Source organism: Danio rerio, chromosome 13, assembly GCF_049306965.1.
Source record: "Danio rerio strain Tuebingen ecotype United States chromosome 13, GRCz12tu, whole genome shotgun sequence".
NCBI lineage: Eukaryota > Metazoa > Chordata > Actinopteri > Cypriniformes > Danionidae > Danio > Danio rerio.
In genome coordinates, this window is record NC_133188.1 from 54,355,001 (window position 1) to 54,370,004 (window position 15,004).

The following is a 15,004-nucleotide window of genomic DNA, read 5'->3' on the forward strand; positions in this document are numbered from 1 at the left end:
TAAAACTTTTTTTTCCTTTTTTAGAACAATAAAAAATTATTATTATTTTTTTACTTTTTGCTAATTTAATTTGATAAAAAATTATAATCAATTCTAAATTAAAAACAGTGTTAAAAATTAGCCAAAATTTATGTAATAAATGAATCTACAGGCTAATAGTTAAAGACACATGTCAGTCACGCATAGCAACAAACTTAGTAAAGGTAAAAAAAAAAAGTAAAACACAATAATCATATTTACCGGTCCAGTGTCATTCTGCCAGTTTTCAGAATATTAGCCGCTTGTTCATTCTGAAACCTTAAAAAAATAAAGAAACAGACAAAACATTACAGTTATATTGACATTGTTAAATAATACAGTGGAGGAAGGAATGATTCACCATCCTCTGATTTATTTATTTATTTATTAATTTTTTTTTTAAATTTCCCAAATGATGTTGAACAGATTCAGGAAGTTTTCACAGTATTTCCTATAATATTTTTTCTTCTGGAGGAAGTCTTATATGTTTTATTTCGGCTAGAATAAAAGCAGTTTTTAATTGTTTTAAACCCATTTTAAGGTCAATATTATTAGCCCCCTTAAGCAATATTAGTTTTGGATTGTCTCCTGAACAAACCACTGTTATACAATGACTTGCCTAATTACCCTAACTTTACCCTAATTACCCTAGTTAAATGTCACTTTAAGCTGTATAGAAGTGTCTTGAAGTATATCTATTCTAATATTATGTGCTTTCATGGCAAAGAGAAAAGAAGTCAGTTATTGAAAAATGAGTTATTGAAACTGTTATGATTAGAAATGTGCTGAACAAAAATCGTCACTCAAAAAAAATCTAAAACATTTTCAATTGAGCAGGCTAATAATTCTGACCTCGGCTGTAATGGTTAATCGATTGTAATGGTTGATCATTGTCTAAAGTGATGCATTTGAATGAGGAAACATTCATGTTAAACAGCACAGAACAGAAATGCATTGAAGTGCAGTAAAGTTTCATGCTCAGGATTTTGGAAAACACCCGAAACCCAAACACCAGAGCTAATAATTACAGCTATGAACAGAAACTAGAAAGTTTTTGGGCGGGTTTAATGTTTTTGTACTGAATTCCTGCATTTATAACCGTTGTTGTGCAGCAGATGCTCTTTTATTGATAATAACTACTGCTCTTAATGTGATATTGTTTCCGTCATGCAAGACACACCCAATGGCCTGCTCTGGGAGTATTTATATGCAGGAATAGAGAAGTGAGAGGAAAGAAGTGTGTGTGTGTGTGTGTGTGTGTGTGTTTGTGTGTGTGTGTGTGTGTGTGTGTGAGAGAGAACACAGTCAGCAGATGTTTCCTCACGATTGTTTTCAGACTGACCAAAACCAGAGCTGCATGATACTGAACACACATGCCATATTCAATATTGTTTTCATTTATTCATTCATTAATTTTCCTTCGGCGTAGTCCCCTTATTCATCAGGGGTCACCACAGTGGAATGAACCGCCAACTATTCCAACTTATGTTTTACACAGCGTATGCCCTTCCAGCTAGAGGTCTGCGTGGGACCACTTTTTTAGTCCCGCTCCTGCTAGGTTTTATTCCACACCCGACTGCTCCCGCTGCTCCGCGTCTTTGTTCACCCTCTGCCTGCTTAGTATAATTTTCTAGACATCTCCCGCTAATGCGCACCTCTCAATTAATGTTGCTGCACGTTGCCACGAGTCAAGTTCTGTGATTGGTCGGCTTGGTAGCATTAATGAGTGTGGGCGGGGCTGAGAGCCGCAGGAGAGCAATGTGTCCATTGGAGGGAGTGTTTTGAGTGACATTTCTACTTTGTGTTTACCCTATGATTAAAGGTAACGTCGATCACTCGACGCAGCCTAGGCTGATTTATACTTCTGCACCCTTCATTCAGCAATCTCTCACTTGGAATATGTGAGCATATTTACTGTACAGAACCTGTCTGTGGTCTATGAGGGCAATAAATAAAATAAAATAATTGTTCATTAATCAAGATTTTGATTTTAGGAAATTTGCCCAGCCCTAATTGTAGGGTAATGTCAGTTTTGTTTGCCCCTTTGTGATGAGACATGAGTGTGTTCCAGTCTTGTGACTGCTAAAGGGTAATACTTTGTAGTAGGGCTGGGAGATTTGGCAAAAAAAAATCTAGTTTTTTATAAAGTTTGACCGATTCACGATTTTTATTTTTATTTTTTTTATTGTGTTACTAGTCTTCTCAAAACATTACAATAACATGACTGAAGTAACATTCTCTTTAAAAGTAACTTAAAAAACCATCTAGTTAAGGAACATTGTATTTTTAATGGCCATGTCACACAAAAATCAGTCAAGGTGTAAATAAATGTAAAACTAATTCACGCGTTAAATATCATTGCTGAAGATTTGAATAAGAAATATTTGTGTAAATATTGCACTTGCAGGAATTCAGGGGTATTTTTGCTAGTTTTGCTGAGCCTAGGAAAGATTGGCTGTCAGCTCGGCTTTGTCTTCTGATTGAATGTCAGGTTGTAAAGCTGCTGCCTTTTCTTAAAAAGATACAGTGGAAGAAAAGGACTGAACATGGAAACTGTAAAGCCTAATTTAACCCAATGCGTAAAGTTGTGGACGTATAGCAGGAGCAAATACAAGCACCAGATGTGTGTCTAATATAAAATAATATATTTAATCTATTTTTATTTTTCCCCCTTTTAAATATCGATCATTTGATGCGCTTTGCTCCACTCTCTGTATTATGCTGCCTGATCTGTCTGGTTTTCAACTAGGTCCGCTAAATGACTTCATGGGGGCGGCTACTTTCATTTTCACTGCTACAGTACCTCACCTCTGCTCGTGTTCAAACCAAAAGATCGGCGCGGCTTTTCACATGGCAGGCTTTTACGTCCTTCATACATGTTGAGATCGAGTTTATCGAGTTGATGAGGGAATGTCTTGACAATCCACACAGACGTGACTCAGACTAATGCAACAAGCAAAATCCTAACGCTTCACGCTTTAACAGGCAGTCAAGCAGGTCGCACACCAGAAGCGCCGCGACACAGTGCGCACATGACAGTTTAAACTATCACACACCAGACGCGCACATTCACATGATATTTGAAGGGCCATGACACCCCCCCACTTTCGTTTAAAGTCTACTTCAGATTTTTAAAAAAATATGCATGATTAATGGGCGTGGAGCTCCGCGAGCATAGGGCAGAAGTGGGCGTGACCAGCAGGGGAGAAAGGGGAGAGAACAACTGTTGATGTCAGTTAGCTCACAAACTGAGACACAAACCGAGGAGACGCATGAGTTTATAGTTTACAAAGTTAAAATGCAAAGAAATAAACAGTAATTTAGTGCCCTGCTACATTTGTTATTTGTAATTTCATATACACATAACCATAATTTATATCATTATAAAGATAATCATGTTCATATAAACACTATAAATGAGCATTTTCCCTCAATCCCCGGGTCTGAATCATAGATCTGAATGCAGACTCAGTGCAGCAGGTCTCCTGACCTGCCTATTTTAACCATTATCCCTGCTGGTAATCTGGAGGATTCAGGCGAACACAGCAGCACGGCGATGTGTCTGAATGTGAACGAACTCCTGATACAAGACAGCGTCCGCCATTCTCCAATTCTCGTACTGCTCTCCCGACAAAAATGCTTGCAGCACACACACAGCTTTGCTGTATGATCGGCCCTGACAGGATCGCGGGGAAAAACATGCAACAAACCCCGTGGATCATGGAAACCAACACATACGAGCCTTCATAAACGGCTACTGCGTGCCATGGGTCCGTGTCTCACAGCTTGAGTGAGTGAATGGCGCATTGGTGCCATTATAATGTATAATATATATATTTTTAAAAATTGCGATTTCTCTATTTAATATAAAATTAAATCATCGTCAAAACGTAAATTCGAATTAATCGAAAAAAGCGGAAAAATCACCCAGCCCTGCTTTGAAGTATTACCACATTGCACAAAAGGTCATTTTTGTTGGCCTTAGTGTACGAGTGTTTGTGTTTGTGTGTGTGTGTGTGTGTGTGTGTGTGTGTGTGTGTGTGTGTGTGTGTGTGTGTGTGTGTGTGTGTGTGTGTGAATGAGTGTGTACGGGTGTCTCCCAGTACTGGGTTGCAGCTGGTAGGGGATCCGCTGTGTAAAACATATGTTGGAATAGTTGGTGGTTCATTCCGCTGTGGCGGCTCGTGATAAATAAGGGACTAAGCCGAAGGAAAATGAATGTGCAGCCCTACACAAAACACCAGTGATTAATTGCCTGATTGAGGGCTTTGTCTTTTCCCGTTGTGTTATAATTAGCGAGGAACGTAAACGCACCTTTTTATTCTGTTGAACAGGCTGTCGTCGTTCTTTTTGATGTCTTGAACGATTTTCTGAAGCTGCCTGAAAAACAAAACATTTGTTAATTAAAGCACACGTACAGATGAAGACACAATCATTAGCCTTTTTTTTTTGTTTTTATTTTTTTATTAATTGTTAACAAAACATACAGGCTGAAAAAACAATATAATGAAATATATCAATTAAAAAAACCCTCCCTTCCCTGGTGTCTCCCTAACTGGGGTATAGTTAACAGAAAATACAGTGTTTAGTATCAATTATACAAAGCAAGGCAGTCATTCTGGATCCTGATCATTGCTTTGTAAACATGGAGATTTCGTCAGCAGCTGAAGTCCAGGGGCCTCATGTATCAACGCTGCGTACGGACAAAAACTGTGCGTACACCAGGTTTCACGCTCAGAATCGCTCACGTTTAGATTTACTAACGATGAACTGAACGTGGGAATGTGCGCAGCTCCATGCCAACTTCATGTCTGGCGTACGCACATTTTTTGTGCGTGTCTGTTTTATTTCCATTGGCGACTCCTAGAGGCAGTTGTGTTAAATTGCACTCTGCAAAGTGTCTTCTCAGCTGTATGAGACGAGTTCATCCGCATGTCTAGTATAAAAGGTTTCCGTACCGTACAGTTGACCATCCAAACATTAAAGCGCAGTTTGCAGCGGTCGCCGGTTTTCCCAATGTAATGGGAGTGATCTACTGCACGCACATTTCTATAAAGGCACCATGATCTGAGGATGAATTTGCACGTGTGAATCAGAAAAATTTCCATTATATAAATATGCAAATTAAATTTGATGCACAAACTTATTAATGATTCCTACTTGTCTTTCTTATAATGAAGAGTGTATAGGGAAAATCTGATATGTAGCGGGAAAAAACAAACAAAAAAAAGAGTAAGTTCATCAGACGCTGGATTCGAACCGAGTTTATGCTTGAACGTGTCAAAGCATGTTGCTATGCATTTAACGAGCTACGCCACCCAGACTGTTAAACACTAGGGCTGTAACGATACACCAAACCCACGATTCGATTCGTATCACGATTTTTTATTTTATTTTTTTCGTGTGGGGTGGAAAAAAAAAAAAGGTTTTTAAAACTATTTTTAATTAAATAACATTTGAAAAATCTTTATAAACTAAACATCAAAGAACAATATTAACTATGCAAATTATTAACAATATAAATAGCCATATATAAAATAAATAGGCAAAGCTATATCACTTCTGTTTTCTTTGTAACAAAATACTGTTGAAAAACCAAACTAAACTCCATTGTTTAGATGGTTCAAGCATGTTGAAAATTATTTTTCAATCAAGTTCTCTTGCATAGAAAAAGTAAATTAAATAGCTACTAGGGATGCTCATTTCGTTAATTTTGCTAACCGACAACCGCCGCTCATTAATCGGTTATTAACGGTTAACTGGTCAGATTACTATTAATTTTATATTAAACAAATTGACGTGTCTATTTTGTGTATGACACATTAAATATTACATTTTAAAATACTGATTTATTTTTATATATTAATAGCGGAACAGAACAACAGAGCATCTTCACGCACCTGCAGTGTTTAGCACAGAAGAGCAGAATAATCTAAATAAAATGAATAAAATAAATAGGACTGCCCTAAATTATTTTCACTTAAATAATTAATTTATTTTACAAAACGAAAATACTGACTGATTCATTTTAATAACCGGCATGGGCTTTTTTTTCCAATCATATGTTTTTTTCTTCCGTCAAATAAAAATCGCAGACTTCCTCTAATTGCTTGCTCCACGGAAAATATGCATTTATTTAATGCCCCGCTGTTATTATTATAATCACAAAACCTTTTACATTTTAATAGAAATCATTATTTTAAAGAATAAGTCCTGATGAAAAGACAACAACAACATGCGCGCATATGTAGACTTTTTGTAAACAGTTTGTTTAAATATGATATTGCATTAATCTGCGTACATGCTTTAAGCTGTAAAATAAAAAGTAAAGCCTATTTGTTGCGTTTATTACGCAGATCCAGGTCAACATAAGCGCTGGTTTAGTATCAACAGGTCTGTATCAAACAGCAATATTCTTCTTCCATTTTGCTTCTTTAGCAAATGTGTCTGTAGGCACGGGTTATACGTTATCATCCCGCAAATTAAGTATGCCTTGCAGTTAAACAAGTGGCCGAAAACAAGGCGCACCTAACTGCCTTTATGTTGACAAGGAAAAAAGAAGAGGCTCGGTCCTCTTATAAACGACTGAATCAGCTCAGCTGGGTATCGATTGTGCAAAAGTGTTGCTGTCTGTGTTGTTACAATTGTAATATTTAATACTATTGTGATATTCAAGATTTGTATATTCATACAGCTCTGGATAACTTAAAACAGCGATTAGACCTTCAGAGCGGTGTTAATGCGTCCTGAAGTAAAGCGAAACGCCTATAAACTCCAGCAAGATAGAGTGATTATATGCAGAGCCATATACCTTTATCTCTAAATAAAGTAGGCTATAACTATAGAAACTGTGTTTATTTTAACTGAAAGCTTTGTCGTGTTTTCTGACCTCACGCACCTGTCAGTCAGCACTCCCAAAGGTTCAAACAGAAAGCGCACAGCACGGTTACAGAAAAGTTTGGCTGTTACCTGACATCTGGTGAACGCCCATCCCTCTCTGCGCAGCCACATTAACAGTGTGAGCAAATCATCGTATATGCGCTGAAAATCCGGCCGCTTTGACAGCATTGGCAATGTTTCTGGCGTTGTCGGTTGTCAAGCGGGGTTAAGTTGGTTTTGTTTTTGATATTCTTGACACATTCAGACGGCCTCTTACTAAGAGCTCCGTGCGAGCTCTCCCGGCTAAATATTGCGAGGGCTTAAACGGAGCAGTAATGTCGAACGAAAAAAAGTGTTAATTAGCTCAACTTTTGCAGGCAGGCGTGACGTTATTGGAAAGGTATCACGGGGTGGGTGTGTCGCGATTCTTCCTTATTACACCGCGACACAGGATCGTAGATCTGAGTGTCGCGATTTCTATTTTATATCGTGTATCGTTACAGCCCTATTAAACACACTGCAAAATTTTACACCTATAGATCGCACTAATACTTTTTTAATCCACTCAGTGCGATGTTCAGACCCAACTGTGTTAACTGCATCAGCTAAACTCTCCCACTCTATTTTATTCTTTTGTTGTTAATTCCGGAGGACAAACTTGCGAATAAAACAGTTTTCCTCTGGTCTACCTCTGAAAGCAGCACCTCCAATTCACATTCTGTTCAAAGTTTCTCTTCTTGCTTGCTTTTGCCTTTGCTTTTTCGTTCGGTTTTGCCAAAGTAGAGTCATTAGCATATTCATATGGGGGAGGAGGCAGGGAGGGGTTTTGTGCTCGTGCATGTTGCGCTTAGTTTCACGGATGTACAAAGAGAATATGCATGAGATTCGGCGTACGCAGAAAAAAATTCAGATGTATGAAACACTGCGTACGCCGAATCTCACGCATATTCTCTTTTTACATCCGTAAAACTGAGCGCAACATGCACGAGCACAAAACCCCTCCCTGCCTCCTCCCCCGTATGAATATGCTAATGAGTCTACATTTACAGCTTTGTGCGTACGCAATGTTTTAGTATGATTTCCCCGCAAGTCTTCCTACATGAGGCCCCTGATCTTTAAAGTGCTCATTTGTACCAAGTTCACTCGAGCTGTGGATAATTCCAACATTATAATGTCCTGAAGTTGTACCACTTGTACATGTCCAACTTATGTGGAGGCAGGCAATGTTGGGCTAGTGTTTTTAAGCAGAAGTTAAGCCAGCCAGCCAAACAGCTGTTTATAGCTGAGTGAGCTTCAACATAGAATCATCGCTCAGTAATAGAATGGAGGGATTCACTGGCACAGGATATTCAATCATTTTAGACAAGATAAGACAGACCTCATTCCAAAACTGTTGTATTGTTCCACATTCCTACATCATATCAGGGCTCGAAATTAACTTTTTTTACTTGGTAGCACGGTGCTCCCAACTTCAAATATTTAGGAGCACCAAAAAATTTTTAGGAGCACCAGAAAAAATTTAGGAGCACCCACCAAAAATGACTGAGCACCGCTGCAAATTGTTTTTTTAAGGGATTTATTGTATTTTAAAACAACATTAATAGGACTGACAAAAACCAGAAACAACTATCTAACTAATGCTGCGAAGACATTGATATTTGTGTGCAATAATTCCAAAATGAATGTCTAATGATTAGGCCATAGAATATTAATGATGATGAAAATGACAATAATAGTAACGATGAATTCCATTTCTCATTATGATACTGCCTTGAGCGTGCATGAATGTATGTTATCTGCTGTAAAATGTCTGTTACTTTATGAAAAATAATTGTATAGTTTGCATCAAACAAAAATGAAGCATTGCAGTAAGAAATATTTATTTTGTGCTGCTGTTTTTATATATGCATGTCAATGTAATAAATAATATTTCTGCTACAAAACAAACAAAAGATTATAATAAATCATTCAATTCAAGGCTGAAAGCTGCAAAACAGTCATCAGTAAATAAATAAAAAAATAATATACACCTCAAAAAAGAATAGACAAAAGAAAGTAAGTAAAGTCTCACTTCTATCACTCTTTAAAAGTTTTGGTTTCAGTTTGTGTCAATTTAAAGGTTCAGTCTGAGATGATCTTCATTTTTCTGTGTTAGTGGAAAAGCTGGCGAGTCAGCCGGCCCAATATATGAGCAGGCAGAGCAGGATTCTTGCGATGACCATCGGCGCAATACCGGTCTTTGTTATGAGCCGCAGTTTCAGTGTAAACTTAGTAAAGGCAAGCTTCTTTGGCGATGATATGTACAGTATTAGATTTGACTTTTAGCGGACATTTGCGCTGAACACGCAGTGAATGCAAAGCATGGAGATTCGGGCGCCTTCTCCATGAAGCGCGTACTCGATTGATCTCAGCTGGCGGATCATTATTCACCACGTGACGTGTCATGATCGCTCTCATCTGCGCCTCAACTTTAGGTGGGGTTTGCAAACCTGTGTGCTTGAAGTTTTTACTCTTCAGCCGTTTGCATTTCCCGTGGTCATCAAGCTCCTTCCCTGTCACCTGACAGCGGAATACCTTGAGTGAATGACAGCTAATATAAACCAATATAGCGGCAGGGAAGAGCGATTCAGCACGTTTTTACAAAAAAATCAAAACAGGTCGCACTACAACCATTATCAGCAGTCGCACTAATGCTCTCAGATATATTATAAGGTCGCATAGATTAATTTTCGGGCGCATATGCGACCAAAATGTTGCAATTTCGAGCCCTGTCATATGGAAAAAAGATGAAGCCTCATGTAACTAAAACGGCCTTTATCCTTTCCTCTCGAGGCCTGATGCTGAAAGACTCGTGCTTTTATCACGTCTTGCTTGGATTTTTGCAATTCTCTGTTAGGAGGGTTACCAGCAAATTCTTCCAAGATTTTTCAGTACATCCAAAATTCTGCTGCACGTGTGTTGACACGCACATCATCTCAGTCTCACATCACTCATATACTCAACAGCTTCACTGGCTGCTCGTCAAGTCTCGTATTGATTTTAAGATATAAAGCGGTTCATGGTTCTGCTCCAGGTTACATTTGTGATCTGATATCTAGTTCCTCTACCTCTCACTGTCTGTGGCAGGGCGTTCTCTTTCCGTGCCCCCAAACTGTGGAATGCTCTTCCCTCAAACATTAGGAATGCCGGATCATTGGACGCTGTTAAAAAGCAACTTAAAACTCATCTTTTTAGGACTGTTTTTAATTTGTGATCTTTTATTCTTTCTGTGCTTTCTACTGTATTTTTATTGTCTACTGTGCTTTGTTGGTTTTACTCTCTTGTAAGCGCTTTGGGTTTTAGAAAAGCGTGTTATAAATAAAATATATTATTATTATTATAATTATTATTATTATTGTTAAGACCCAAGTTTCTGGTCAGAGGCATTGATGCAATGTGTTCTGAGTGGGGTCCAGTAGGTTCCATGACAAAAGTTATAGTGAATGAGTTGGTGGTTGGGATTTTTGGATGAAGTAAAATGTTCTTTCATACTCTTTAGTCATTAGTCTTCCTGTTAAAATGTAATTATTTTTCAAATTTCAAATATTACCCTGGTGATTTTAACAGAGAGAAGATATATACAGGTGAAGTCAGAATTATTAGCCCCCCTAAATTATTAGTGTCCCTGTTTATTTTTTTCACCAATTTCTGTTTAATGGAGGGAAGATTGTTTCAGCACATTTCTAATCATAATAGTTTTAATAACTCATCTCTAATAAATTATTTGTTTTATCTTTGACATGATGACAGTATTTAATGTTTTACTTGATATTTTTCAAGACACTTCTATACAGCTTAAAGTGACATTTACAGGCTTCACTAAATTAATAAGGTGAACTAGGCAGGTTAGGTTAATTAGGCAAGTCATTGTATAATGATGTTTGTTCTGTAGATTGTCGAAAAAAATAGCTTAAACTTTTATACTTAGCTTATAATAGCTAATACTTTTGTCCCAAAAATGGTTTTTAAAAAATTGATAACTGCTTTTAACCTAGCCAAAATAAAACAAATAAGACTTTCTCCAGAAGAAAAAATATTATCAGATATACTATGAAAATTTCCTTGCTCTGTTAAACATAATTTGGGAAATATAAAAAAATAATAATAAAATCAAAAGGGGGCTATTAATTCTGACTTCAATATATATATATATATATATATATATATATATATATATATATATATATATATATATATATATATATATATATATATATATATATATATATATATATATATTAAACATACTATAATATTTAATTTAATTAAAATTTTTTTTGACATGATGACAGTAAATAATATTAGACTAGATATTCTTCCAGACACTAGTATTCAGCTTAAAGTGAGATGTAAAGGCTTCACTAGGTTAATTAGGGTAAAGTTAGGGTAATTAGGCAAGTTATTGTATAACAGTGGTTTATTCTGGAGACCAGTGTTCCCCAACCCCAGATCAACAGTGGTACCGGGCCACTAAAGAAGTCATTAATTATTCACGTTTTCTCTATAATCTGAGTCTGAATGATTTTTTTGGAAAAATCTTTTATTTTGAAAATGAGTCACTTGAAAGTCAGTCACTTGAGCGGCCATCACGTCTTTATCACATGCAAGTTCATTATATCCAACTGAAGTGTTCACTCCTAGCTGACATCTCAACTTTTCAGAATGCAGTGAGCACACTGCAAATCACGTGACGAGAACTGACCGATCAGCTTCACGCTTTGTATAGAACATACACATTTGGGTAGACTAATCACCTCAGACTAACACAGAACACCCAAACACTGCAGTGCTTTATCATTCATTCATTCATTCATTCATTCATTCATTCATTCATTCATTCATTTTCCTTGTTGCTTAGTCCCTTATTTATCTGGGGTCACCACAGCAGAATTGAACTATTGCAGCATATGTTTCACACAGCAGATGCCTTTCCAGCTGTAACCCAGTACTGGAAAACACCCATACACACTCACAGTAAATTTCTCAATCGTTAAGCGGTCCGCAGTGACAAAAAGGTTGGGGAGCACTGCTGTGGTCGATCGAAAAATACATTGCTTAAGAGGGCTTAATAATACTGACCTTAAAATGGGTTTAAAACTATTAGTCTTTAAGCTTTTAGTCTGAAATAAAGCCAATAAGACTTTCTCCAGTAGAACAAATATTATAGAAAATACAGTGGAAATTTCCTGAATCTGTTCAACATTATTTGGGAAATATTTGAAAAGGAATCGTTTTAAGCTGAACTGTATATTGCGAGATGCACGCGTGTTATATTTTGACGAATTCAATATAACACACAGCCCTGCTCTCCCAATCACCCACATGTTCTGTAAATCTCTGTTCAAGCGTAACGCATTGAGTTTTGGGTTTTTACAGCTCGTCAGGTATAAAGTTAAGAGCTTCTGACAGTGTGAGAGACTGAGGTGACCGAGACATATAATGAACATAATTACAGTCTGCACACATTCAGAGCTGTTTCAGAGTGTCTGAATTCAGTAAAGCCAGCACAGATAAGTTATGTGTCCTCACAGCACTGTAGAAATGACTTGCATGATAAAAAAAGCAGTAAAAATGCCTCAGTGGAAACTTGCAATTCCTTAATATATACGGTGAATGTCCGTAAATTCTCTTTCCCAGAATTCCCTGCATGAAACTTTATTAATGTTGCTCTGTAAAAAATCATTTCAGCTGTAAAAATAAATCTGTAACCTGTTAAATAGTTTCCTTAATATGTACGGTGAACAACATTGATTCTCATTCCCAGATTTCCCTGCTTGAAGCTTGACTTTTTATTAGAGCTGCACTGTAAAAAATGTACGGTGCAACTTTGGTTGTCAATAAGATACCATAAATAAATAATTACATTTGTGCTGTATTTTTCTACATGAATTATTATTTATTATTTTACAGTACAGTTGTAAATCGACAGCAGTGGTGTAGTCCTAAAAAAGGACCCACCCAATCCAAATCTTAAAAGAAGGCAAAGAAATAACGAAAGACAATGTTTCTTTGATTTATTAGCATTAGCTATATATATATATGTATGTATATATATATATATATATATATATATATATATATATATATATATATATATATATATATATATATATATATACATACATACACACTAAACATCAGTTCCCTGCTGAAAAACCCAGCTTAAACCAGCTTAGGCTGGTTGGCTGGTTTTAGCTGGTTGACCAGGCTGGTTTTAGAGGGGTTTTGGCCATTTCCAACCTGTTTTTAGCTGGTCAGGCTGGAAAATGACCAGCTAAAACCAGCCTGGTTTGAGCTGGATATAGCTGGTTTTGACTGGACTCCCAGCTTGGCTTGGCTGGTCAAGCTGGTTTTAGCTGGTCAACTTCCGGCCTTAGAGACCAGCTAAGACCAGGCTGGAAATGGCTGGAAACCCCTCTAAAACCAGGCTGAGCAACCAGCTGAAACCAGCCATCCAGACTAGGCTGGTTTAAGCTGGATTTTTCAGCAGGGTTACCTGTAACTATTGACTTCCACAGAAGAAAAAAACTTAAGCTATACATTTTTGGGTGAACTATCCATTTAGGAATATTAAAACAATTAATTTATTTTAATCCCAATACAATTGGCTAACTATATTGAGCTGTATTTAAATGTATATGAGCCTAATTGTTACTGTAAATTTTACAGTCTATTTGTCTCGTACCTTTTACAGTCAGTAAATTTTACAGTAAATTTACAGTCTTACTGCCAACCAAAAATGCCTTTATAATTATTTATTTACAGTGAGGTTGTACATTTGCAATCTTACTGGCAACCAAAATATCCTCTAAGTTACTGTAAATATTACAGTAAGTTGTAATTATTAATTTACAGTGCACTTGCAAGTTTGGTCTTACTGGCAACCAAAATTGCCAATAAGTTAATGTAAAATTTACAGTAAATTGTAAATATAAAATAAGTGTGCTTGTTTACAATCTAACTGCCAACCAAAATTGCCAATGTTTCTTTACATTTTACAGTAAATTAGTACAGTCTAGTAAATTTTACCGTAAATCTGCACTGCAGTAAGTCTTACTGCTGACCAAAATTGCCATTAAGTTACTTTAAATTTTACAGTAAATTGTAATGTACAGCCTTACTTGCAAGTAAACCAAAGTTGTAAGCTACTGTAAAATTTTACAATAAGGTCTAATGATTAATGTACAGTGCACTTGTGTATTTACCGTGTACTGTGTATATTTATTATGTACAGTGTAGATACAGTTAAAGTCTGAATTATTTACACCCTTTGAAAATTTTTTTGAATTTGTTTTCTTTTTTAAATATTTCCCAAATGATGTTTAACAGAGCAAGGGAATGTTCACAGTATATATGATAATATTATTTTTTCTGGAGAAAGTCTTATTTGTTTAATTTCGGCTAAAATAAAAGCAGTTTTTAATTTTTTAAACACCATTTTAGGGACAATATTATTAGCCCCTTTAAGCAATATTTTTTCCAACTGTCTACAGAACAAACCATCGCTATACAATAACTTGCCTAATTACCCTAACCTGCCTAGTTACCCTAATTAATCTAGTTTAGCCTTTAAATGTCACTTTAAGCTGTATAGAAGTGTCTTGAAAAAGATCTAGTAAAAGATTATTTACTGTCATCATGGCAAAGATTATATATATATATATATATGTGTGTGTGTGTGTGTGTGTATATATATATTTTTTAATGTATGTACTGTATATGCATGCATATATTTGAGTGTTCATTTATAAAATAATAAAATGTGTATGTTTATGATACAAATTATATTTATACATTTATATAAAAGAAAAGTTTTGTATAGTTTTGTTCCTATATATGTGTAGGTTTGAAAAAGTGAACATTACTTAATTAACGCACTGCGAGTTAACAGTCAGGAACTAACAAAAACAACTTAACTAATGTTATACTTTAGACTTTATTTCTAAGCTGCTTTGACACAGTTTACATTGTAAAAGTGCTATAGAAGTAAAGATGAACTGAATTTATTTTAAACATGTAATAAAATAAAAGTAATAAAAATATTAGGCAAAGCAAATAATTCAGCTCA

The 15,004-nt window shown here is 36.1% G+C and overlaps 2 protein-coding genes across 8 annotated transcripts in view; one reads left to right on the forward strand and one right to left on the reverse strand.

Annotated features, from left to right (window-relative positions):
* blnk (B cell linker) overlaps positions 1 to 15,004 on the reverse strand; it is a 66,766-nt gene that overhangs the window by 30,394 nt on the left and 21,368 nt on the right. For all 3 annotated transcript variants that reach the window (XR_012388524.1, XM_073919483.1, NM_212838.1), the window contains 2 exon segments: positions 4,333 to 4,398; positions 241 to 297 (listed from right to left, as the gene is read on the reverse strand). Coding sequence is in view for 2 of the 3 variants with exons in the window: in XM_073919483.1 (XP_073775584.1) it covers positions 241 to 297; positions 4,333 to 4,398 (123 nt within the window). In the remaining variant the exon portion in view is untranslated.
* dntt (deoxynucleotidyltransferase, terminal) overlaps positions 1 to 15,004 on the forward strand; it is a 621,669-nt gene that overhangs the window by 28,649 nt on the left and 578,016 nt on the right. The gene's annotated exons all lie outside the window — the stretch shown is intronic.